At 43.6% G+C, this 27,180-nt stretch overlaps 1 protein-coding gene across 2 annotated transcripts; it reads left to right on the top strand.

Annotated features, from left to right (window-relative positions):
- On the top strand, positions 1 to 26,689 carry DCLK3 (doublecortin like kinase 3). Of its 2 annotated transcripts, none has more exons than XM_081931051.1 (5): positions 1 to 103; positions 16,583 to 18,462; positions 22,715 to 22,847; positions 24,414 to 24,581; positions 25,465 to 26,689. In XM_081931051.1, the coding sequence occupies exons 1-5, from the start codon at positions 16 to 18 to the stop codon at positions 25,659 to 25,661; spliced, it is 2,466 nt and encodes an 821-aa protein (XP_081787177.1). In that variant the 5' UTR covers positions 1 to 15; the 3' UTR covers positions 25,662 to 26,689. The 2 variants fall into 2 exon arrangements, with proteins under 2 accessions (XP_081787177.1, XP_081787178.1); XM_081931052.1 differs by lacking the exon at positions 1 to 103 and adding an exon at positions 11,248 to 11,275.
- Positions 26,690 to 27,180: the final 491 nt, after the last annotated feature.

The raw sequence follows: 27,180 nt of genomic DNA on the forward strand, positions 1-27,180 counted from the left end.
AGCGCAGCGGGGACCATGCCTGCCGCCGCGCCGCCGCCCCCCTTGCGCCCCGCCGCCGGGCCGGCGCCCTCCTGCGGCTGCCCCTGCGCCCGACACCATCCCGGTGAGTGGTGCCCGCTTTGCGCCGCGGGAAAAAAAGCCCCGCGCCCCGTTTCCTCAGCACGGCAGCGGGGGCGACCCCTTTGCCTCCCTGTGGGACCCCCGCGCTCCCCGTTTCCTCTGCCAGCCTCCCCCTCTCCCGGCTTTATATCTGCTGCGTGAGTTCTTCGCGCGCTCCCCTGGGCGGGAGTTTCGCTGCCCCAACTTGAGACGGGAGAGGGAAACGTGACGAGGGGAAACGTGGGAAAGCCTCGCCCGCCCGCCCGCGCAGGATCCCTTGGAGACCCCACTCTACCCCCCTACTCTCTACCCAGCCTACAGCCCTCCTCTGCCCTCTACCCGCACCCTGTCCCTTACCCCACCCCTCTTCCTACCCTCTACCCCCATCCTACCTCCACTGCCGTCCTACCCCACCCCTACCCCTACCTCCACCCCCTCTTACCCTCTACCCTCACCCTACCCAGTGGCGTAGCATGGGTTGTCAGCACCCAGGGCAAGGCAAGTAATTTGTGCCCCCTAACCCGTGGATTTGTGCCCCCTAACCTGTGGATTTGCGCCCCCTAACCCTAACCCCCAGATGTTGCGCCCGGTGCGGCCGGCCCCCCCTGCACCCCCCACACTACGCCACTGACCCTACCCCACCCCTCCTCCTACCCCCACCTGCCCACCCCTCCTCCTAACCCTACCCCACCCTCCTCCTCCCCTCTACTCCCTACCCCACCCCTCCTCCTACCCTCTACTCCCTACCCCACCCCTCCTCCTACCCCCCACCTGCCCATCCCCTCCTCCTAACCCTACCCCACCCTCCTCCTCCCCTCTACTCCCTACCCCACCCCTACTCCCACCTCCTACCCTTTACCCCCTAACCCCCCATATCATATCCTTACTGACGCCCCCACATTTATCTGCCCTCATTCTGTGTTACCTCAGGTGATTAACCTGGGGGGGGGTGCTTGGTGGAGGTTTTTTTAAAAAAGAGGATCCTCGGCTTCAGCAGGTGGGGGAATACCTGGTAGATCTGCTGGTGAGAAAAGATCCAGAGGGTATGTAAGGCTGTCTTCTGAGTCCTTGGGAGAATCGTCTCCTGAAAAGGCAATGCTTAGCTGGGTATCCACTGGTTTCTATCCTGGGCAGAGCTTGTTTCAATGCAGGAGGTACCACAATACAGTGGTACCTCGGGTTAAGAACTTAATTCGTTCCGGAGGTCCGTTCTTAACCTGAAACTGTTCTTAACCTGAGGTACCACTTTAGCTAATGGGGCCTCCCACTTCTGCTGTGCTGCTGCTGCACAATTTCTGTTCTCATCCTGAAGCAAAGTTCTTAACCTGAGGTACTATTTCTGGGTTAGCGGAGTCTGTAACCTGAAGCGTCTGTAACCCGAGGTACCACTGTAGTTAACAGAATCAGAGAATCGTAGAGTTAGAAGGACCCACAAGGGTCATATAGTTCAACTCCCTCCAGTAGACAAATATTTTTGCCCAACATGGGATAGCTAGCTAGCAGGAGTGTCAGCTTGAATAGAGTATTGGGGGTTGGGGCATAATTGATGCAGCACTCACACACTATTTGAATGGCAATGCCCATCAACTTGGGGGGGGCAGCCTTGGCCCCCACAAGTTGACTCCTGTGCTAGCAAGAAGTGAGCGCACTGACATGCTGCCATTTCTCCATTTAATGCCCGTGAAAAGTATTGTGCAGTTGCAAAACAGCAGCAACAACAGCAAATTGTGATGTGAACTAAACGTCCACTTCCTTTCATTGGCTGGGATGGGTGTTGGAAAAAAGTTTTGTATCTTTTTGGTCTTGGGATCTCTAGTACCCTGGGATAGGAGGAACAAAAGAGCCCTCCCAGTGCTCCCTGATTCTTGAAAGCATGTCAGTTCATAACTCTGACTTTCTTCCCCAGGTGGCTGTTAGTGGTGATCAGTTACAGTAGTTGTCAAAATTAGGAGAGTAAGTAAGCATGGGCAGAAAATGGACTTTGTGGTCCCTTGGTGACTTAATGGCCAATAGGGGTAGCGCCACCTGCTGGGATTTTTGCCAGACCAGATGAGTCTTGGCCAGTTCCAGAAAGCCACATCTCTTGTTGCGCCAGATTCCACTCTCAGGAGTCGCTTTACACAAATTAAGTGTTATGGAGATCCTTTATATGTTTTCCTGCTTTATAAAAAATTAAAACGCATAAGTAGACTATGTGGCTGCTGTTTTTTTGGGTCACTGTTTCTCTACCTGCTGCTTATTCTGCTTCCATGTGATAGGCACAGGTAAACTTTCTAAGACTTGTTGAAGCCAGAAAGCTCTTCCCCTCCAAACTACGTTACTTGCCCCATCTTGATAAGAACTGCCATGATCTACCTAGCTACACTGGTAGGCCCTGTCTACAGTGACTGACCTTCTACATGCCAAGCAGATGCTCTGTTACTAAGCGATGGCCCTTCTGCAAAGTGTGAATCAATGAGGACCCTTTGTTTGGGAATATTCAACCTTACTAAGTAGGTGTAGGCTGGGAGAGGCACGAATCAGAGCTTGCTGCAGGACCCTGCTCTGTCCTAGAGTTTATTTCGCATTAGAAGGTCATGCCTTGGTGACAAAGTTGTTCTCATGTTGTGAAGGGCAGGGACTGTTTCTGTCAGAAATGCAGGCCTCGTTCTCCATCTTTGCAGGATAGTGAATGTAGTTTGTGTGTGGGGGATGGATATATCTCATGCATCTATCAGCAAAGTGGTTAAGAGGCTGGTCCTTTTTATGTCGCTTCCAGCTGGTTGCATGTTAAAATGGATATTGATGATGTTGGTTGCGTTCAGCTTTGTGCTTCTTAATGAGTTACTTTCGCCAAACGTTTGTATATCTTCCTTTTCAAAACTTGGAAAATATTTAATTAGAGAATCTTGAAGTCGGCTATGGCTGTGGAGGGTGAAATAATTGCGGTTGGAGAACGAGGTGAATATTGTTTCAGAGACTTTTTTTTTAGTTAAGTTTGCATTCAATGAAAAGCATCACAGTATTCTCATTTGCCTAGTTTCGAATTCAACAGCTGTATTAAAACTCCTTTTTGTGTGTGGCAAATCTGAACCAGGGACTCTTGGCTCAGTTCGCATGTCACATTAAACTACAGTTTAAAGTTATTATTTTAATATGAATGTGCCTTGTGCTAGTAAATGCTGCTCAGAAGTTCTCGCTCTAGTCCTCCCTTCTTGCTGTGTCACCAAGAAGCAGACACTCCGACTTCTTGTGATATCTAAACCTTGACTCATGGTTTGTTTCTCTATAAGCAAACCATGACTGGTAACCAACAGTTTGTTCTTGGTTTACTGCTTGTAGTTTGAAGAGAAAAAAACCATGAGCCAGGGTTCAGACATCACAAGCCAGGTTTTGGGAGAAGAGCAGAGTGAGAACTTTTCAGCAGGGTGGGCGAACACATAGTTTTTAAATACATTTTAATGTGAATTTGCAAACGACTGTATGTTTTAGTGTGATATGAGAATTGGACCACTGTATTGATGTGTTCTATAAAAAAACACTTATGAAAAACAACTTTTTAAAAAAGTTGTTTTGGCTTGTTGTCATGGTACACATTCCCATGGCCTGTGATGGGAGTTCATGTTAACAACCCTTTTAGCAAATGAGCAAATAATTTATTGTAGGTAAAATAGAATCTGGTTTGTGTATACTGTTGGTTGAGTGCATACTGCTATCCATCCTTTTTTGTTAAGAAAGAACAAAGCGAAGACTTTTGATTAAACTCAGACAGGTGTCATTCAATTTGCAGGAATTTGGTGGATTGGAAAAACAACCAAACCTTTCAAAAATCCAAGTTGTTTCAGCGTTATAGAGAAAATCAAGGATATCTTGATGTTTCAATCAGTATTTGAAACTCCCATTGTTCTAGGTGCATTTTGCGACAGAGAATTAGCACAAGCAGTTTCTGAGCTCTGCGCACAGTACCATGGCTAAGATTTCAGATTAAAACTGCAGAGTGGAAGGAAAGGAGGACCTTTTTCTGCCTTCCCACTTCTAGTTACTCTGAAGACTGGAGAAGAGACCCTCTTAAGAATATTAAGGGCGTGGGCAGGGGAAGGACTAGACTATGTGGAAAATGAACATAATATTTTAGCTGCAGTTCATTCATTTTCAGATTTATATTTTTGATATTAAAATGTGTGCCTAGACATTCCTTTGTTGCGCCCATAACCTAGGTTTAAGGTTTAAGGTGCCATTTAGCTCCCAGTTTTCATATTTCTAACACTGGTTTCAATTCCACTGAAAATAATCGTTTTTATGTTTTTAAAGCATGATTCTAAAATTCAGTAGCTTCAAATGAGAACAGAAAATGCCATACTGTACTTAAACGAGAACAGGTTTGGGACTCTACAGTCATTTTGGGGGGCAAGGGGGCATATTTCCACTCCGCATAAAATGAATGTGCTCTAGTTGCTTGAGAAACAAGCAAACAGCAGACTTTGTGAAGGTGCTAGAGCTCCAGCTGTGTATTTTGTCAGTCATGCATATCTGCCCTTGGAAGAAGCTTAGGTTGTTAGTTTTGGCTTTCGCTTTCAGGTTGCCTAGGTTTTAAATGTTGAATGACTGGAAAGGAGTACACAGGGACCAAAGGGAAAGCATTCCACAAAGAGGGGAAGGCGCTTTGATGTGCAGTCTGAGAGCATTTAGCCTGCAGAACTTCTGCCTGGATCTCTCAACACTGACAGCGTTGTCTTTTCGTTTCTGCCATAGTCCTCCAAAAGTTGAAAAGTAATCTCTTTTTTAGAGCCAGCTGCCCCTTAGCAACTTGTGCGTATGATGTATACATGCTAAGCTCGATACTGTGACGTAGGGAGAGGGTGGAAGCTTAAAATATTATAAATAGATGCCTGAACATTAAAGAATCAAGCTGCATGGATTGTGTTAGTGCAGTGGGCGGATAGTTAACATGAGTCTTTTATTTCCGTCGAACACTTCATAAAGAAATGCATAACTTTTTCATTATTCGATAGATGTCACCATGAAAAAAACAATGTGAACAGTTAATATGCTTCCTTTTAATATGGTGTTTATGCTGTGCGAATATTTTTGCTCTTGACTTCAGAGCTATGAGTTAAAGGGGGAAAATGCTCCCTTTTTAGAAAGGCATCTCCTTTCTAAAAGCTATCCACTTCTCTTTCAGTCCATACAAGAAATGTGTACTTAGTAATAAGAGGAACAATGGAAATTTACTTTGGTGTCATGTTAAAATTTAAGTATAGTGCCAATTTGCAAGGGATGGGTTCCTCACCACAAGAGAGATATGTGGCTGTATTCAGGGTCTATGTTATGATCCATTAAGGTAATAATGGTTTGGTGCTCCCCCCTCATTTCTGGGTTTTCTTTAAACAACGCCATAATAGCTAAATTGGGCAAACAGTAATTAGCGTTAGTCTTCAAAACGCAATTTGAAACCATGGTCTGAAATAGCAGTGTAAACCAAGGCTTGGACTTGGGAGCTGACCATAGCTGCCTTATCAATCAACACTTCAAACTATGGTTAGAACAAATGGAAGAAGAAATTGGCAGGTGGGACAGGAAGAAGGATTCTGGTTCAGTCAGACGGAGTCTATGTAGACTCCTTTCTCTTGAGACAGTTCAATTAACAACCAAGAAGAACTGTTGTATGGCATAAGTTTTTGTGGATTAGAGTCCACAAACGTATCAGAATCTTAGAATGATCCACTTTTGCGAATGTATAATGAGCTTCAGTTGTAGCTCGAAGGGGTGGAAAGCATTGGGGTTTCACCCCTAGCTTAGAGGTGGTTTAGGCCTCTTCCTTTTGATTTCAGGGGGGGGGGAGTGTCTTGTTCTTATGTTTCTGGAAGAACAAATGACCAGACACTCAAGGCAGTTGCCCACCCCATTGTTCCTGGCTGTTTCTGATGCATGTGTAAAGACTGGGATGATTAGCAATGGTTTGAAGTGGTTTTGAATTAAAATGTTTTATTACCTTTAAATAAAAGACATTACCCTTGCTGTTTTGCACTGAAGTAAGATCACCCAGTCAACTCAATTTCTAGCTACAAGCCTGAATATTTACTTTGTGTCCTGCTTTTGATGGGGGGAGTTGCCACTGTTTTCACCTCTCTCTCTCTCTCTCTCTCTCTCTCTCTCTCTCAGCAAGGTACTTGCCTTTTCAAATATACCAACACATTCCTTTTTTTGTTCTCGAAAAAGCTATGCAAGGAATGGCAATTCACTCATAATGGATTGAGTAGGAGGGTGCTTGAGATTTGTTGAGGCAGACAGAGGGAAATCTGAAGAAAAAGAAGTTGTAGTAGATCAGTTTGCAGATGGCTTTTTTACATGATCTGTTATTCCAAAATTTGTTGTTGGCTTCTCTCTGTGTTAGTAGCTCCTTAGCCTCTTCTCCTCCCCGCAAATATATCCCACAAGACAGCGGAGGCTTAGGATCAGAGTTTTCCTTCTCCTAGATGGACTCCCTTCCCAGGTTGATGAGCCACATCTGCCCCTCACTTTCCTCTATAACGTGCAGAAACCACCTTCTTGACCATTGAACCCACTTGGTCTATTCATTCTCCAGAGCCTGTCTTTGCATGCAGGGAAAGTCCCTGACTCACCAAGGGTTTGAGACCCATCGGCTACCCTCACCTGGTTTAGCTGGCCAGTGGAAGCCATTCCCAGGATGTGACCACTGTCACATGCTGACAGCTTTTAAGAGCCACAGGTAAGAGCTGAGTGCAGGGTGATGACCAAAGTTGGACAAACTACCCCAGAAGGAGCATCCCATGCACCCTATTCGAAAATAACTGTGCTTTAACTAGCATCTGACCTTGTTTACAAGGGCTGGAAAAAAAAAGTGGGGGAAAGCTTTCAGAATAAATAGTGGTGGCTTGGCCACCATCTTGGATGTGCAGAGGTAGGCCAAACAGGTACTAGGTTTAGAATGATCTCTAGTACCAACCCCAGCATCTTGTCTTTCTCCACCCTACCTGGAGATGACAGAAACCAAATGTATTGCATGCACAATATGTTCTCCGTTATGGGGTCTTTCCCCATACCTTGCGATTAAAGGTATAAATAAATATGAAGAAAGGGCTTGTGCATATTCTGCAAACACCGAGGAATGAATGTGATTGCTAGAATGTGCTATTGGCACAGCAATTGGGGCCCGTTGGTTCTCTGCATTTTGCTTAACCTGGGCATTTTAACGCAACAGACTTTGTGTTTGTTTCTTGCTGACTGCCACCCACGTAATAGAAAATTATGGATGTCAGTAAAATAAAATAAAAATAAAATCACAACCTGACTGCCTCTGGCGTCACAAGAGCAAGATTATACCACTTAGCCCCCTCATCCCTTACTTAACATTTGTGATCTCTGAATAATTTTTGTATCCCTTGAGGGGTGGTCTATATCACCCTTTAAATGTAATTAGCCATAGAACAATGCAGGGGGTTGAACAGACTCACTTAGAACCTGCTCCTGTTTAACAAAAAAAAACCAAAGCCAGAGAGGCAGTCTGACTCAAGGCAGGCTTCCTGTGTTCCCATTACTTAAATAGTTTATTGAATTATATACAGTCTATGGTGTCTGAAAGTTGTTTATCTTACCTAGGAATAGTTTGCTTCACTGTAAATTAAAATAGAACATTTCCTGACTTCCTTCTGTTCCTAGTATAATTTTATTTAGTCCAATTATGGCGCTAATGCGAGCAATTACCTTTACGCATAAAGGAGGCTTTCAGTAATCCTTGTGAAAATGATCTGTCACTCAAGCAGCTTATTTGCAGAGTTCTGAGGTCTAGCAACAATAAAACCACAAAGTTAAGAGAGAGATACAAACCCAGCACAATAAAACAAGCTCAGTATAATACTGTGTACAGCACAGAACTGAAAACCCCTGCAGGGACAGACTTTGGTAATACGGCGTCCTGAGCAGACAAAATTTGGCGCGTTCTGCCCCCCCCCCCATATTTCTTATTTTCACAACAATTCCTTTTGGTCCAGTTGCTTTTAAAAATGATCATATCAATAGGTACCCCAGAATAAATATAGGTGTTGTTGTTGTTGTTTTATTGTATTGTATTATATTTCAGCAAGGCATTTGACAAGGTGCCCCATGATATTCTTGTAAAGAAGCTGGTAAAATGCGGTCTTGACTATGCTACCACTCAGTGGATTTGTAACTGGCTGACTGACCGAACCCAAAGGGTGCTCATCAATGGTTCCTCTTCATCCTGGAGAAGAGTGACTAGTGGGGTGCCACAGGGTTCTGTCTTGGGCCCGGTCTTATTCAACATCTTTATCAATGACTTAGATGATGGACTCAAGGGCATCCTGATCAAATTTGCAGATGACACCAAACTGGGAGGGGTGGCTAACACCCCAGAGGACAGGATCACACTTCAAAACGACCTTGACAGATTAGAGAACTGGGCCAAAACAAACAAGATGAATTTTAACAGGGAGAAATGTAAAGTATTGCACTTGGGCAAAAAAATGAGAGGCACAAATATAAGATGGGTGACACCTGGCTTGAGAGCAGTACATGTGAAAATGATCAAGGAGTCTTGGTTGACCACAAACTTGACATGAGCCAACAGTGTGACGCAGCAGCTAAAAAAGCCAATGCAATTCTGGGCTGCATCAATAGGAGTATAGCATCTAGATCAAGGGAAGTAATAGTGCCACTGTATTCTGCTCTGGTCAGACCTCTCCTGGAGTACTGTGTCCAGTTCTGGGCACCACAGTTCAAGAAGGACACTGACAAACTTGAACGTGTCCAGAGGAGGGCAACCAAAATGGTCAAAGGCCTGGAAACGATGCCTTATGAGGAACGGCTAAGGGAGCTGGGCATGTTTAGCCTGGAGAAGAGGAGGTTAAGGGGTGATATGATAGCCATGTTCAAATATATAAAAGGATGTCACATAGAGGAGGGAGAAAGGTTGTTTTCTGCTGCTCCAGAGAAGTGGACACGGAGCAATGGATCCAAACTACAAGAAAGAAGATTCCACCTAAACATTAGGAATAACTTCCTGACAGTAAGAGCTGTTTGACAGTGGAATTTGCTGCCAAGGAGTGTGGTGGAGTCTCCTTCTTTGGAGGTCTTTAAGCAGAGGCTTGACAACCATATGTCAGGAGTGCTCTGATGGTGTTTTCTGCTTGGCAGGGGGTTGGACTCGATTGCCCTTGTGGTCTCTTCCAACTCTATGATTCTATGATTCTATGTACTCCCTTGGCTTGGTGCCTTGTGTGTGCAAACCACTTTCACTATCCTAAATCTGGCGAAGAACACCCATGAAATGTGTACATCAAAACTGCCAGCTGTATCATGGGAACTTCAGAATCCAGTTCTTAAAAGACCCTGGAGAACAGAAGAATCTTAGCTTAGTGCTAAGAAGGCAACAGTTGGGGAACTTTGCTATGGGGCGCATTCCATCGTTGGGGGGCTGCCACTGAAAAGGCCTTAAAACTGGAAAACGTCATCTGTTTGGGTAGAAGGCACAATCTATAGTTTTCTTATAATATGAATATTCCTGTTTTAACAAATGCGTTCTTTTTGTGTAAAAATATGTTAACATTAAAGCCTGTTTTCAATATTAGCAGATGTTTTTATTCAGACTGTCCCTATGGATCGAGATAAAACCTGTTCCCCCTGCAGAAATGATCAATTACTTGTCCTGTCGTATAAAATTAAGTCGGTCTTGTTCAGTGCATAAGCAGCTGATAGATGTGGGGGAGTATTAAGACCGCTTTGCAAGTTAATGCATAACATTGATTTCCCTTTGTAAGCTGCCTTGTTAGCAGTGTTTGATCTGTATCTCCACTATGTAACCACTTAGTCCACTTAGATACAAAATTATTTTGGGAGTTACACTTCAGTTCTCAGCAGGTATTACAAGAATGCCTTGCTTTGGTCTCTTAAGGGTGATGTACTGTAGTTGGGACTCTCTTAACAAGAAATCTTGAATGGGCAGCAGAATCACATGCTCACTAACTGTGCAGATCAAATTTCCATCCTAAGATTCTTAAACAAGGATTTTGAGCTATACTGGTTACGCAGCAAGCTTGTGGCCAAAACAAGCAATCTGGCAACCATGGAATTTGCTTGGTCATGTGAGTTTTTCCCCTGCCTCACTTGCATTCTGAATAGTGCTCAAGGCTTGGGGGTTAACCACTTGTAAACTGGTCATCCGCATTAGCGATCCATAACACATGATAAAAGAGCAGAGGAGGTATATTCCCTGAACTATAGAGTCTTGTGAGTAGAGTTGGCTTTAAAGAACCAGGTTTTCAGATTAGAAGTTTAATAATATTTCAGATTATGTCAAAACCTGTTATATATTCATGGAATGGCTCATCCCCTAGTTTGTTGGCCCAACCCGCTATGTTCCATGAGATAATGTTAAGGCTGCACATTCCATAACTGGCTTGGCTTCATTGTGGTGGGCAAATGCTAGAACATTAGCAGTGGCAAAGTTTTTATCAGTGGTTGCAAAAACAAATGAGCCCTATATTCTAAACAAAATGCTTGTTTAACCTGGATGTAGGCTGTATGAACTGTGTATTGATTTGTAGGGTCTCTGGACCGTAATAAAGATTGATTGATTGATATTTCAGATTAGTGTTGCACATGGTGTGTGTGTGTGTTGAAAGGTTTAAATATTTGCTTATGTCTAGCATTTGTAACATTCAGTTTTGCTTTCCTGTTTCAATAATAACATAAAACGTAAATGTAGTCTAGACTTTATTGCAGACCGAGGAGATGTCTGCTGAAATATACAGGACAGAGGGGAAGGCTAAGGATGGGGTTTTGCTCTCCAGCATTAGCCATGTGGCAAATTGGTACATCTGCATTTGCCCTTGGGCAGCCTTAACCACAGTTAGAGCAGATGCGCTTCCACCTTCTGCTTTAATCACAGTTAAGGAAGTGGATGCAACTCTCTGGTCTGCTCCGGTTTCTTAAATTTGATTGACACCCAGCATTAAATTGGTACAGAGCTACAAGAGAGAAGACTGAAGCAGTGAATTGAACTGTTTTGGCAGGTTCAGGTTACATTGAACTCTTCTTCAGACAGGAGTTAGTCTCAGGTTAGACTAGCAACCTCTCAAGCTCTCAACACAGATGGTTTCCCCCTCCTTCCAGATCCTGGACAAATCTGGATTTATCCATTGCAGAATGGTTAGCTTAGGTAAGTAAAATACGTGCAGGGAAGTCTCTATCTTAAATTTGATCTTGGAAAACGGGGGTTAGGTGGGAAGCCCAACACTGCGTGAAATCTTGATGTCTTAGTTGTGTTCATAAGCCACTGCATCATAGATACTAATTCTGTATCTATATAATAAATAGGGCATTCTTAGATGGATAAAAGTATATTTGAGCTCTCAGATTTGCTCCTGTCTGCATTTCCCTCAATTTTAATAATTTTATATTAAATTTAAAAAATTAAAACCTTAATTTTTGCTTCCTTAAATCCCTCATTGCTGGCTTTTATTTCTGCTTGCTAACCTAGGCTGAGAAGGCAGGATTCCATTTCTAAGGTGCCGGTAAACAATGCCAGTGTGAAATTCACGTGCTGTAAAAGGATGCCTGTGGTCACATTTTGTTTCCACCTGACTAATTCAATACACTTGCTGTGTAGTCTCCTGCCTTCTTTGCTCCCCCTTTCTGTACAGTCTCGTGCACACACAGTGTACATTGGCCTTGCAAGTTGCCGTTGTGAATAATTTACTTTAAGGAACAAGAGATCGAAGTCAATACAGTTCTAAAAGACTCAAGTTACACCTTACAGATAATGGCTACTTGCGCATTGCAAACCTGTGTACGTTTACGCAAGGGAGCCATGTCGTACAAAGGGCTGCTCTGAACTGTGCTCAGCTGAGGCATACAGATGCCAGTGTGTCCTTCCTTTAGCCTGCTTTTACACATACTTGTATGCAGTGATTTGTGGGTCTGTCACAGTGCATACCTTTGTGTACTATAATTTTAGTATCGTTGGGATTAATGCACTGACTTTAGTTGGGGAAGGGGCAAGAATCAAAGGCAGTTGCAATTTAGTCATCAGCCTTGTAAATTAGCCAATGAAAGGTCTTTTGCATAATAATGAAATAAACAATGGATCACGTGATATAAATTCAAACGTCGTTTTTGGTAGCTATGCTCTTTCAAAGGCCTTCTGCATAATAAGAATGTGTTTTGAAGGGTTTTTCTACTTGAGAAACTATTAGTAATAGAAATCCCCCCTCCCCACCTCAAAATCTAACAAAGCCTCTCTTCCCCTGACCCCACCTTCAATGAATTGGAGCAGGAATATAAAGAACTGGCTTCACTGTTTCAAAAACAAAATGGCATGTCTGGCTCAAAATAGTTATCCTTGTGCCCTAGCACACGCATTGGGTTCCATCCAACTTTTGGGGGGGCTTGTTGCACATGTGTGGTCAGGGTCTGTTGTGGCCACAAGGAAGGCCCGATGGGGACCACTGTGGGAGGGCCTGACGGAGACTACACAGCTGTGCGGGACCTGCCCCCCGCTTGAATTTTTTGGGGTGCCTCGGCCTCCCTGGTCCCCCCGATGGCACCCCAGTACCGGTAGAATTTTTGCGTGTATTTGAGCAGGAGTCTCAAGTGATTCAGGAAAGTCATGCAGTCAATGCCCAGAGTGTCTTCCTGTTTGTAGGGCTTCCTCTGTCTGTTGGGTATGTCTTTCAAACTTTTTATACTCTTTGTGAGAAACGTTGTCAAGCCTAGGTTAACTGACATTTTTGGCCTCAATATAAGGCCCTCTCTGGGACCTTTTAACATACGTACAATGAACATGCAGGATGAAGAAGCTTCACCCCTAAGACTGTACATTCGGACTTCTCTGTGTAATTGGGAACTTGGTGAAAGTCAAAGCTCCCAATTGTGTATAGAGGTCCCTACTTGCATTTCCTTGTGGGCTCACAGGTTCTCTTCAGTTTTTTAAATGTACATGCTTAGGTGTGAGGTGGAGTCTTGGTGCCACATTCCTCTTCTGCAACCCATGCACTTTTGTTCAGACCACACTGAACATCTGAAGAGGGTTCATGCATTGACTTAGCACATATTAAAGTTGGGGTATGTAATTCAAACCCGGGACGCGGGTGGCGTGTGGGTAAAACCTCAGTGCCTAGGACTTGCCGATTGTATGGTTGGCAGTTCGAATCCCCACGGCGGGGTGAGCTCCTGTCTTTCAGTCCCAGCTCCTGCCCACCTAGCAGTTCGAAAGCACCCTTAAGTGCAAGTAGATAAATAGGTACCGCTTTATAGCAGGAAGGTAAACGGCGTTTTCATGTGCTGCACTGGTGCTGGCTCGCCAGAGCAGCTTCGTCACGCTGGCCACGTGACCCGGAAGTATCTCTGGACAGCGCTGGCCCCTGGCCTCTTAAGTGGGATGGGCGCACAACCCTAGAGTCGGACACGACTGGCCCATATGGGCAGGGGTACCTTTACCTTTACCTATGTAATTCAAATATGGGTGTTATGCCTAGGCTGTGAGGGATAAAGTATTCCTCCTTTGAGAACCATGTTCACGAATTCTTAGGTTTTTTGCATGTATCCCCCTCAACAAAAAACATACACAGTACACTACACTAACAAAGTTCATTTGAGAAGAGAAGCAAAATTTTGCAGCCAATGTAAAACACACACATGGATTGGCTTGAATTTTCTGATTTTGCATCATCTATTCCCTTGGTTTTGCTGCTTGACACCATTTATTCTTTTAGTTATATGTAGGGGCAATGATTTATGAGTGACAGTAAAATCTCACCCTCCCTGTAGAGCAGTGTGTTCAACAACTTACATTCAATTTATTTATTTATTAAATCAGTCAATGTATCTCTCAAGCAAAATTACACAGACTTCCCTGGCTTCAAACGTCTCCAGGCATTACAGAAACTCTCAGATATAACTTTACAAACAAAGAGGCTACTGGTTTTTGTGTGTGTGCTATTGTGAAAATGTAGCATTACCTCCATGGGCAATGTTCTTAAACCTTTGTCCTTAGCCCTTTTAAATGGGAGTCTATTCTGATCAGGACTAATGCTGACATACCAGTATACAGCTGGGTTCATAATATTTTGCATGGGTCCCAGTTCTCCAAATGATGAGAACTCAAGGGGCACAGTGTACGCAGGTCCTATTCCCTTGGAACGAGGTCACTGGGGGAGACTTGCTAGTGTTTGTGGCGTTTGTGTTGGTGATTTATATACACATTTATACAGGTTGAGCATAGGGGAATATATATACCACTTAACACAAGCAAATGCCCTAAATTCACTGCTTCCTCTTCAAATTCCAAGTGAAACCACAAGCTCCTATAGGATCATTGCATAAAGCAGTCCACCTTTTTCTCTCATCTTAATTTAACTAAACTGATTCTTTCAAACAGACACTAAGTTTGCACATTCAACAGCCAATTTCCAAATTGTTCTCCCTGCCAGAAGGGTCTCCAACAAGTCTCTTGTACTTGCCCACTTTTTAAAAAAAAATAACAAAAAAGACCTGTCTGGCAGGTTTGACCAATTGCATAGTCCTTCACAGCCTCACTTTTTAGAATTTACATTTTTAATATACTGAAATAAGAGGTTTGGGGACCCTCAGTTGGCAATCACAATTTAACAGAACTCCTTTTATGCAACCTTACATAAACATATCATATATCTAAGAATTTCCCTTCCTGTTTCCATTTTTGAAAAGTTACGTTCTTGTATGGAGCTAGGGTGGTCATATTCTCTGATCACTGCACAATTGAAGAGGATGATTGTTTTTTCCAGTGCCGGAATGCTTATCCACCATAATGGCCTTTTGTCCCTCCATCAGGTTCCATAGGGTTGGAACATAATTTCACAAGAATATTGATGTCCTTGGACCTCAGATATTTATCTGAGATATATTAAAACGGCTGACAGTCTCTGCCCCAAGCTCTGTAATTTTAGGGCAGGACCACATGTGATCTCTGAGTGGGTAGCACATGGGCAGCATTGCCTGTGCTTCATATCTTTTTGGGAAAGCCATTGTGGGGTTTGGTAAGCTCTGAATAGGACTCTTTGCTGTATAAGGCCCAGCCTGATACCCAGAGAGATCAGTCTCATGGATGCCAGCATATTCCAGTTGACCAATCCTCTCTCTTTCCATTGAGGTCAAGCTGTCTTGTCCATTAAGGTTCAATGTAAAGATGCTCTTGACTTAGGACGTTGTCAAAGGTTATTGAAGACTGGGGTTTCAGAGGCACTCGGTGCTTCCAGCTCAAATAATGGGTGTTTCAGTTGTATATGTAGCTAGCCTGTTGACTGTGGGAGGGCAAGAGTTTCCACTAGATTAGGAAAGGAGAGAAATCACTGGAAGCAATCAGTTGGTCCAGGTCCAGGTCCTAACTTTACAACTATAGTATCTCTGGAGTTGGAAGAACTACTCTATACGGTTATAGCCGGGGTTTTTTTCCAGCCAGAACTTGCTGAAACTCAGTTCCGGCCCCTCTCAGGTGGGTGCCATTGCCATTATAAAAGAACAAGGGATTTCCAGCACCTCTTTTTCTAGAAAAATAGCACTTTTATAAATCATAGGCCAGAATGACTAAGTTGTATTTTTATTGCAGCACCAAAGTCATGCTGTGGTATAAAAATGGCTTTATCACTTTTCTTTGCGTTGTTTCCATAGAGGGGATTGTGATATTTGCAGTGACCTTGTCTATAAGAACTTCTGAGTTAGAGATGACATTCTTTGAAATCCAAAAACATGCTGGTTTCTATTTTAGAAGAGTTTGAATTCCCTTCCTGCCTTTTATTTTGGGAGCGGATGCTTTGTTTGAATTGACTCCTTTTCTTGGGAGAAATATCTTTTCTATATTGATGTAGGCTGCTGGGGAAAAATCAGCAGGTCTCGAGGGCTGCCTCCCCCAATAGCCTTAAAAGTAGAACAGGGTCCTGAAATGTGTGTACGTTTACTTGTTTTGTTTCCCTAAACTTCCAGTTGCCGTGTTGTGGCCACTGGGTTTTAACTTACAAGTGTTCCAAAAGTCCTCCGTGGACAGCTTTTGTTTGTTCAGATCTATGGTACTTTGCTTTATAGTGTGTTTTTCTCCACCAGAAAATATTCCAATGAAAGTTAGCCAAAAAAACCACCAAGCTCAACATGGCACAAACACTTGGAAATAGACTTTAAATTCACACCATTGGCTTTCTAATACATATTTGGGATCTCTCTGTTCCATTCAAATGCCTCACAGTCTATTTTTGGTGCGAGACAAGACACGTCAATATCTCCCTTGAAAATTGGGGTTCCAAACTGGACAAATGTATTCCTGATATAAAGGGACATGTTAAGTGATATGAATATGCTAATAGGGATCAGTTAACAGTTAGCTGCTCTTTGGTCTGAGTGTCTTAGTTTTTGTGTATTAGGCCCACCCAACTTGCAGAAAATGTTCACTAGAAGTTCGTGGGGAACAAAAGTTGAATGGCTTTCTTTTCTTTTGCAGAACCTCGAGGATTTTTTGACCACTCTTTAAACTGCATAACGGAGCGGAGACTACAAGGCACTTGCCCACCAATTGGCCGTGGAAGTTTTGGGAAGCCAATCTTTGGTACAAACTGTTTCAGTTCCCCATTTATTAATTCCCGGACTGGTTTCCACACAATTCATTCCGAGAACAGCCCAGTGAAGCCGAGGATTGTCACTGTCGTAAAACCTTGTGGGCACACAGTGAGGAAGATAACGCTGCTCCTAAATCGCCGATCTGTCCAGACATTTGAACAACTGATCGCTGACATCTCAGAAGCCCTTGGGTTTCCACGCTGGAAGAATGACCGCGTGAGAAAACTGTATAATTTGAAGGGAAGGGAAATCCGAAGTGTTTCTGACTTTTTTAGAGAAGGCGATGCCTTTATAGCTATGGGAAAGGAACAGCTCACCCCAAAGAACCTGGAGGCGGCAATCCAAGAGCTTTTCCCTGACAACCCCTATGCACCCCGTACTGGAACCACACAAAACTGGGAACAAACTCAGAAACCCAAAAACAGGCTGTATGAAAAGTCTTCCAAACTGGAAAAGAGCCTTGAGCCCATAGCTGCCAAGAACTGTCTGGATGCCATATCTCCTAAACTAATTAATAGGCATGAAGTGAAAGTTCAGACCAAGGTCAGGCAAGAGGAGAAGGTGAGGACCAAAAAGAGGTGGGTCAGAGACAACTGGAATGAAGAGCAAGATGCAAAGCCATCTAGAAAAGCGAGGGAATGCGAGAGATATTTTAACCAAGAGAAATGCCTTGAAAGTGAAGCAGAAAAGAGTTCGGACGTGATAGTGAGGTGTGAGAAGTGCCAAAGAGAAAGGGAACTCAGGCAAAAATTGCAGAAGGAAAGGCAGACTGATCTTCCATTTGAGAGCAGGGACTTGAGTATGAGAACCTGCCAGAGATACCATGTAGAAAGGCCAGTGAAATTGAGAAATTGCAGGAAATTGTCAGAAAGCTCAGCGGAAGAGGGCAAAATTACATGGAACGATGTTGCTTGTCAAAGTACCTGGGCAGCCCCTCTCAGCCATGCCAAAAAAGACTCGGAGAAGCAAAAAAGGAGCATTGACAGAGAGCAAACTCTGGAAAGCCATAAGAATCATGACGAAGAACTGGGAAAGATGAAGCCCATCGAAAGTCAGCGTACCATAGTAGGAGATGCCTATGAACTGAAGAAGGAGCACCGAAAATGTTCTAGAGTGAACCAAAGCTGTTGGTTGATCAAGGGTTCTCGGACAGATACTGAAAAACCATTGAAGATTCAGGGGAATAGGGAAGAGGTACGGAAACCGAAGGAGGAAGGTAATGGAGGAGAAGAGAAAGTAGGTCATAGTGAGGGTGAACTGATTAGGCATGAAAAGGAGGAAGAACATAAAGTCATCAAAGAGATTAACAAGACGCGTAGGGCCAGTGACGCAAAGCTGAGACATGATGTCTCAAGCAGAGCAGATGTGGAGAAGAGCTATGAGATTGGCAGAACCATTGGAGACGGGAACTTTGCCGTTGTGATGGAGTGTCATCACCGCAGCACTAATCAGAACTATGCTATGAAAATCATCGATAAGTCCAAGCTGAAAGGAAAGGAAGACATGCTTGAAAATGAAATACTGATCATAAAGAGCCTTTCCCACCCAAACATTGTCAGTTTGATTGAAGTATTTGAAACCGATGCAGAAATATACCTAATCTTGGAGTACGTTCCCGGTGGGGACCTGTTTGATGCCATAATCGAGAGTGTGAAATTCACGGAACGTGATGCTGCTCTCATGATAACTGATCTGTGCGAAGCTCTCGTCTATATTCATGGCAAGAACATTGTCCACAGAGATCTTAAGCCAGAAAATCTTCTGGTAAGTATTGGGAAATGTGCTGGGAGGGGGGCGGGGTGGGGTTTATGGGGTTGTTGTTTTTATTTTGATTATATATTTTGTGGTATTATATTCTGATTTTGTTCTGTGAACTGCCCTGAGACCTCTGGGTCTAGGGTGGTATATAAATTCAATCAAGCAATCAATAATAATAATAATAATAATAATAATAATAATAATAAAACTGAGGGGTTTTACTTGTTGTGTATGCTCTTTTTGGACAGAAATACTAATTTTCAGGTAATGGATATACACTGTAGGGTGTGAACGTTAAGATGCTATTTCTGGAATGAGAGACGCGGAATAACTTCTAATATCCTTGCTTGGGACACAACTGACACCATTTTGGACTCAGAGTTATGGTACTAAAAATGCAACGTGCAGTGCTTATAAACCACCCTTGCAAATAAGTCCACAAAAACTACTATCCCACAAAACCGTTACTGGCCTGCCTATCCATGCGTCTGTTGCTAATTAGTGTCAGCTATAGTGACACCTTGAAAATTAACAATAATCAACCCTCTTTCAGTATACAAAACGTCCTCTGTGACATCTGTAGGTAACTTGTACCTTTCTCTGTTATTCAGGCAAGTGGCTTTTTACAAGCTTGCTATAAATACCTGTTTGATATGGGTATATGCTGCATGGACCTTCTGACCGGCCTTGGTTCTCTCTAGTTTGTCCACATATGGGGAAATTCTTAAGTCTTCAGGCCCTATAATGTGAAGCCTCCATCAGAGCACATTATTCTAGGTCTTGCCTAGCAATACTAGATGCTGGGGATACAGTTTTTGTTTGTTACCATATTACATATTTTTGTGTTCTTATATTGTAAATCACCCTGCCATCCTCTGATGAAGGGCAGCATGGAAGTTTAAATAACAACAAGATTAACAACATCAATTTTATTGTTTGTACCCTGCCCATCTGACTGGGTTGCCCCGGTCACTCTGGGCGGCTTCCAACATACAGTAGAACCTCGACTTACGACCGCCTCTACTTGGGCCCGATCCAAGTTGTGACCGCGGCAACCCGGAAGTAAGTACCAGGTTTGCCGCGATACAGGCGCATGCGCACAACGGCGCTTCTACCAGCGACCCGTTTCGCCTAAAGGACGGGCCGCCGGAACGGATTATGGTGGTAAGTAGAGGTTCCACTGTATATAGAAACATCAAACATTATACATTAAAAAGCTTCCCTATACAGGGCTGCCATCAGATGTCTTCTAAAACTTATGCAGTTATTCATCTCCTTGACATCTGATGGGTGGGCGTTCCACAAGGTGGGCACCACCACCGAGAAGGCCCTCCCTGTAGCGATACTTCTTGCAGTGAGGGAACCACTAGAAGGCTCTTGATGGCATTTAAAGGTTTAACTTAAAGGTAAAGAGGCACATTAAACAGCTTTTGTGTGGCTCCCTGGCTTTGCTTGTGTTCTTTAACGGAAAATCCACAGGTTTCATAAGAGAATAACTCGCACTTGCAAGGAAAAATATACTGACTAGAACAGATACCTTATGTACTGGCACCTCATTTGTTTTTGTCTCTTTCTTTTTAGTCTGTGATACTGAAGTTCAGTGATTACATCTCTTTTCCTCCCACATATCTCCTCTCAAACTCGCAGCCGTACTTCTTCTTCCACCCCCTTTCTCTGAGATTGATTTTCTGTACCCAGGCTTGAAAATTCAAGGAAGCTAAAACAATAAATAGCAGATTTATAGCCTCCCTCGGACAGAAAACCTTCCTAGCGAACCAGAAACCTGAACGTCCCCCATCCAAAACACATACTTGATGCATCTGAGTAAGAAGTGTTGATTTAACTGTTTGTTGTGACAGGAGGCAGAGCAGGCAGATTCTGGTAGTCTCCAGCTCTCGTCTAGGCTGGCGTCTCCCTCCCCGCTGCTAGATTTTGTAGCTGGAAACAGCCACATAGGTAAATTGAGGTGGTGGGGCCTTTCTAGTGATTAGCTGTGAAAATGGATGTGCGGTTGGGGACCAGGAAAAGGAAGACAGGAGGCAACAATCACCACCAGCAGCCTGCCTCATCCCAGTAAAAGCACCCTTGGTGTGGAACTGGGAAGGCCAAGGTATTTGAGGTCCAACCATGATGGGAGTGGGCATGGATATGTGGATAGAGGTGGACAAGTAGAACCAGTTGTTTCTGATGAGGCATATGCCTGTATTCTGCTCTCCATTATATGAATATATTTGCTCGTTAAAGTCCCTGCAATGCAGGAATCTCAACTAAAACATCCAGGACAGATGGCCACCTCTGCTTAAAATCCTCCAAGGAAGGAGAATGCACCACCTTCCACACTTGAGATTAATTTGCATTACATAAGCACACTTCAGTTTCTTTGACAATAGCAAGCTTGGAAATGGTGATTATGCCTAGGTGCTAATAGAAGCTTAAGCAGTTATAGAGAAAAGAATACAGTGGTTACCTTGGGTTAAGAACTTAATTCGTTCTGGAGGTCTGTTCTTAACCTGAAACTGTTCTTAACCTGAAGCACCACTTTAGCTAATGGGGCCTCCTGCTGCTACCGTGCCGCCAGAGCACGATTTCTGTTCTCATCCTGAAGCAAAGTTCTTAACCCGAGGTAATATTTCTGGGTTAGCGGAGTCTGTAACCTGAAGCGTATGTAACCTGAAGCGTATGTAACCCGAGGTACCACAGTATTAACAAGGCTTTGTGCTGTTCCATTGGTTTTATGCAGGCCTGGGAATATAGAGGGAGTCTAGTTCCTGCAAATGTTTTGAAATAATAATGTAGTATTGCCATCTTGTGTTGTAAAGAGATACAGCATAGAGAAATGCAAAGATTTGAAGCGTGCAGCTGTGGGCACTTGTTCTTTCCCTGAAATCACTAATGACCTGCTAACCAAGTTACTGTAAAGACTCACACATAAATTCATACCGTAATTTGGAATATAATTCTGTCATTTGAGATATAGTTATGATATAAGTAAAAAAAACTGGTCCTTTTCCCTTATGGGATACCCAAGAGCCCATATAGAGTCCTTTTGTAGGTTCTCTGTCGGTAGGAGAAAATAACACGAGACCAACCAGAGAATATTGAGAAGCAAAGCAGCTAGTTAGCATGATCTCCATTAACTGTTGCAACAGGGTGCTCCACCACGCGCAGGAGAGAGGAGGAGGAACCCCAAGCCATGCATGCAAGCCCTTATATAGACATTTTTAATTGCCCGCCCTGGAGTCCAACACCACCCCCAGAAACATCATACATACATCACAGAAGGGGTGTAGCCCAAGACCACCACCCCCGATACATCATAGCTACGTCACAGAAAAGGCGATCTACAACAGAAATCTGAGTGCATTGTTTATCTATTGTTTGGCAGGTTAACTGATTGCATTATCTGGGTTTTGGCCCCTCTTTTGTTACTCAGTTCCTGAATCCAGGGCACAGGCTCACACCCTATTCATATCTTAAATGTGCCCTTAAGACAGGATTTGTGAAAGAGACAATGGTGAGATTTCCCATTTCCTTTGACCTTGCAGAGAAATATTTGAGGTCATTTTGTGTGAGAGAAAATGGTTTCAGGACTTCTCTGTGGGTTTCAGACATCTGGTTTACATATTTGTATGTGTTTGCTTGGTACATTTATGAACATCTATTTTATATATAAGACGTTAAAATTCTTATAACAGTTACAAGGACCTGTCTTCTACAAATGATCCATCTAGCAGCTCATTATAGCCTACTCTGACTGAAATTAATCTCCGCAGAATCCTAGGGAGATGTTTTCCTCAATATGCTTTTTATCTGGAGTCCAGAGGCTAAATCTGGGACCTTTTCATATACAAAGCTTTACCACTTAGGACTAAGCTGTGATCATTGCTCCAGAACACTGTCCAGGGTACTAAAACCACCACTTGGAAAGGCCTGATGAAGTATAGTTGCTAGCTTAAACTACAGGGTCAGTGTTTACAATAATAATAAACAGGCAGGGAGGAATTGTATCTGTGGACTTTTCCTGAACCAGCAAAGATATTTATAACCACTTCATGACATCGCAGTGTGTGGCAAGGGAAAGCTCACAAGTGACAGCCAGCTATATTTGATGTGCTTTTTCCCACCTGCATGTGCTATAGAAATAAATGCTGCTCTTCATTTGGAAAGTCCATGTTAGGTTTGTGTTAAGGCGAAAGTTATTCGTTTTCTTATATTCTTAAGGTGCAGATTGTTCTGAATTTTTGTTGTTTCTGCACAGGTCCAGCGTAATCCAGACAAAACTACCACATTGAAACTAGCAGATTTTGGCCTTGCAAAACAGGTGACCAAACCCATATTCACCGTGTGTGGAACTCCAACTTACGTTGCTCCTGAAATACTGGCTGAGACTGGTGAATATGAAGTTTAACTCTTTTAATACGCTCCAAGTAACCTAGTGCATTGTCCTATTATTCAAATATTTGTTACATGCAGTATTGAATAAGAAATATAATTGGGCTTCTCATTATTATTTTTTCCAACAGTTTGCTGTCTTCTGGATGAGAGCTTGTTCAGGGCAGATAAACATACTCTAGGATATTGGGATCACCACCAGCTTCTTTTTACGTATCCCACTTCTCCATATTCAGTTCCTTAATAGTGTTAGAATTGATGGACAGGCCGTAGTGGGTTTCTTTTGAAAATCTGCTTGAAAACCACTGCTCTGTAAGCTGTGGGGCAATTTTCCCTCTTGACTTTGTAGCATGAAAGCTTAGGTTGTGATGTTCTAAGAAAGGGTAGAAACCTGAAGCAAGTCGTACCTTCCTTGGTTTCTAGCAAAATCCAGGGTGGATTGCATCTTGGAAGAATGCAGTCACTGGATTCCCCCCCCCCCCCTGAAGTGACAGCACCCTCACTGCTCCATCATCCTAATGTGATTTGGGAAAAAGAGAGCTTTAAAAACTGCTGCTTATTCTTACTATGATTCCCTGCACATCCTATTTCTCTGCTAAAGGTGGTGTTGGTGTTAGTGAATCTTGCAATATAGCACCAGCAGATTCTTTGCACACAACTTTTGTGCATGTTTACTTATAGAATAGGTTATTGGTGCTATACTCTGGTTTCTCTTCAGATCATATAAATCTTTCACCTTTTACTAAAGAATAGGTTATTGGTGCTGTTCTGGGAATGGGAGATGATAGAAAAGCTAGAGAAAGTTTAATGGGGAATCCCAAGTTTAAAATGATTAAGGAGCACACAGACTGCACTAGTATTGTCAGGATGTGTCAGCGGCTCCCGGCTGGTTTCCCAGGAAAGTATAAAGACAAGGAAAAGTTTCTTACCGTCCTTTTTTATTTCAGTCTTTACAGAGAGAGGCTATAGAATCCAGCCTCTTGGATAATGGCGTTGTCCCAAGTGAATCTCCACCCCCCTTCTCTTCCATTTCCTCATTCGTCATCTTCATCACCTCCTCTATGGGTGTTGCTATGTGCCCTCTGTCTTTGAGCTCTTTGCTCTCCTACTTTCAAGGCTCGCTGGGTTCTGGGAGATGGAGGGTCTGGAATGGTTTCTAATGACAACGTGTCAGCCTGGTGTTGCTATGGCTCTCCCACAATTTCCTAACTTTCCCCCTCATCTAAGCTGCCACCTCCCTCAACCCCCTGTTGTAAATCTATACTGTCTTCCTCTTCCTCCTCCCTGGAAGGGTCAGGAATGGGAAGCAGACTCCACCATTCATCCTCTGCCCAGTCACTGACAATAATGCACCCTTACATTTGAGTAAGTCCCATTGAAGACCAACGTAACTTACGTCTAACTAGGCATGTATGTGCACTGCATGAGTATAATCTCTGTGCCGTTTGAAAAGAGATTTTTCATTTTACTCCAATATTTCATTTACATTTTTAATGAAAGCGGCTGTTCCTTATAAACTAGTTGCATATGTTAAAGATTCTGGATTTATCTTTCTGCTCCCCTAGGCTATGGACTAGAAGTGGACATGTGGGCTACTGGCATTATACTCTATATTTTGCTTTGTGGATTCCCCCCCTTCCGGAGTCATGAAAGAGATCAAGAGGAGCTGTTTCGAATCATACAACTTGGGCATTATGAATTTCTCTCACCATACTGGGACAACATTTCAGCTGGTAAGTTTCCTAAAAACAGACTGGGGAGTTGATAGCCAGGACTGCGTGTGTTGGACAATTCTGTGATTTATGTTGTTGGCATCAGTCTTTCTCGAGAACTGCAGAATTTAGTTTCATTGGTCTTTTTGGCACATACCATTAAATTTTAGCATTATGAGTTTGGTTAGATCTGATAAGAAAATGCTGTTATTAAAATTGCCTTGAGAACTACTCTTAACATTGCCACGGACAGCAAAAACCTCTCCCATGATCTGCCTACAAGTCTCACTCGGTGTGGTAGAGTTTGTAGCCACTGTATCTGTTGAATATTCTGATGAATTAGACCAGGCATCCCCAAACTCGGCCCTCCAGCTGTTTTGGGACTACAACTCCCATCATCCCTGACCACTGGTCCTGTTAGCTAGGGATAATGGGAGTTGTCATCCCAAAACATCTGGAGGGCCGAGTTTGGGGATCCCTGAATTAGACCTACTAGTCTCCACCCCCATCGTTCTGCCTGGACACTGAGGTCCAGCGCCAAGGGCCTTCTGGCTGTTCCCTCACTGCGAGAAGCAAAGCTACAGGGAACCAGGCAGAGGGCCTTCTTGGTAGTGGCGCCCGCCTTGTGGAACGCCCTCCCATCAAATGTCAAAGAAATAAACAACTACCTGACATTTAGAAGACATCTGAAGGCAGCCCTGTTTAGGGAAGTTTTTAATGTGTGACATTTTTATGTATTTTTAATCTTTGTTGGAAGCTGCCCAGAGTGGCTGGGGAGACCCAGCCAGATGGGCGGGGTACAAATTATTATTATTATTATATACTGACTGTTAACTTGTCACCCCATTTCTCCAGTTTGTTCCAAACAACCTCACACTCACTGCTTTGTTCTTGCCTCCGACAGCTGCAAAGGACCTGATCAGCAGACTCCTTGTGATTGACCCCCAGAAGCGCTACACCGCCCAGCAAGTTCTTCAGCACCTGTGGATCCACACAGCGGGGAAAAACAGCAGCAGGAACCTCCAAAGGGAGGTGACCATCAATCTTGAGCGCCATTTTCTGAGCCAGCGCAAGGCTGAAGCTAGCAACAAAGAGTCATAAAAGGTGCATCCAGGTGTACTTAATGAGCCCACTGTAAAAGCACACTTATCATATAGTCTTAAGGACTGAGCTCAGGGGAAAGCTATTATTATTGTATGAAGACAAAGCCTGCTGTGCCCCCAAACTGATTGGCTAGTTTCCTGTGATGTTATGTGCCCCATTTCCTTCTTTTTACAGTTTTTTTTTTAAAAAAGATATTTGGGGCAGGGGTGGTGGTGAACAGTCTGTTTGAGCAACCTTGGGAACCCAACCTTGAAATATTTTGGCGTAGGATGGAATTGGCCTTCAGTTTTCTGGTTAGCACATTTGTCACTGGCTCTCCAGTTGCAGAAGGAAGTTGGGCTGGTCATAGCTTCATGGCAGAACATGTACTTTGGACGCAAGAGGTACCAGATTCATCTCCTGGTAGGACTTGAAGCCCCAGAGAGATGTTGCCAGTCATTGTGTTCAGTACTGAGCTAGCTGCACTGTGGGTCTGACTCCGGATGAGGCAGCTTCTTCAGTTTCTGGCCCATGAAATATGCGATTTTTGTTCTTGTTTTCTTTTTGGTACGTCTGTGTTGCACCAAAAGGCTGCCTTAATGTTCCTCTAGTTCTCTGAATGCTTCCAACTTTTACACCTGCACCTTTTCTTTGGAGTGAAGACGCCACGTCGTGGTGGTGGAAGGCATATTTTAAATAGAACTCACTTTGAAAATGCTACCTGCAAAGTCCTTGTTGAACTGTTAACTTAAATGGATAAGATTGATTCTGTTTGTAATCCGTCCACATGTTTTAATAAGTTTACATACTGGTCAGGATCCTAAGAACTACTTTTAAGTGTGCGTGAGGACTTGTGAATGTGTGTGCCCAATGGCATTTTTTTTACTTAAAAGAGTAAATGCTCGTACATTTGTACCTTGGTTCACGAACACCTTGCGACTTGAACGTTTTGGCTCCCGAACACCGCAAACCCGGAAGTGACTGTTCTGGTTTGCAAACATTCTTTGGAACCTGAACGGCCGATGCGGCTTCCGATTGGCTGCAGGAGTTTCTGGTCTAGTTAGATCTGCCAGGCTTCAAAGCTTAACCTACCAGTTTTTTTGGAGCAAAACCACGGCCACCTTCCCCTGGTCTGATGTTGTATATGATGTCAGGCAAGGGCAAGTTCAAGCAGCAACTAGAATAATACAATTGTAGGATTTGGAGTTTTAAGGGAGTCCAATCCTCTGTAATTCAGGAAACTCAGCTTAAGCAGAAGCTATGGCAAAAAGGATGACAAATAAGGGGAGTGTGCTCACAATTCTTCCTTTGCAGGGCCATTGTTCCTTTGTATCTCTGGCTTGAATTCAAACCAGGCTATAAACGAAGCATTGTGAGCTCACGTAGACAGCACTATTGGTTCCTTTCTTTGAAATTCCCTGCCCACCTGTCAGTGACTTGGTTATTAAGGACCCTGCCCCTAGCTGGATACAGTTTCCCAGGCCTGCCACAGGGCACAATTGGCTGTTTGATAATCATAAGCTAAAAGCTTCCTTGG

This window comes from Podarcis melisellensis, assembly GCF_964234715.1.
Source record: "Podarcis melisellensis genome assembly, chromosome: 12".
NCBI lineage: Eukaryota > Metazoa > Chordata > Lepidosauria > Squamata > Lacertidae > Podarcis > Podarcis melisellensis.

Coding starts and splice junctions, on each gene's coding strand:
- DCLK3 (XM_081931051.1), top strand. CDS start 16: ATGCCTGCCGCCGCGCCGCCGCCCCCCTTGCGCCCCGCCGCCGGGCCG. Junction 104..16,582: donor CTGCGCCCGACACCATCCCG/GTGAGTGGTGCC, acceptor TTTCTTTTGCAG/AACCTCGAGGATTTTTTGAC. Junction 22,848..24,413: donor TGAAATACTGGCTGAGACTG/GTGAATATGAAG, acceptor CTGCTCCCCTAG/GCTATGGACTAGAAGTGGAC.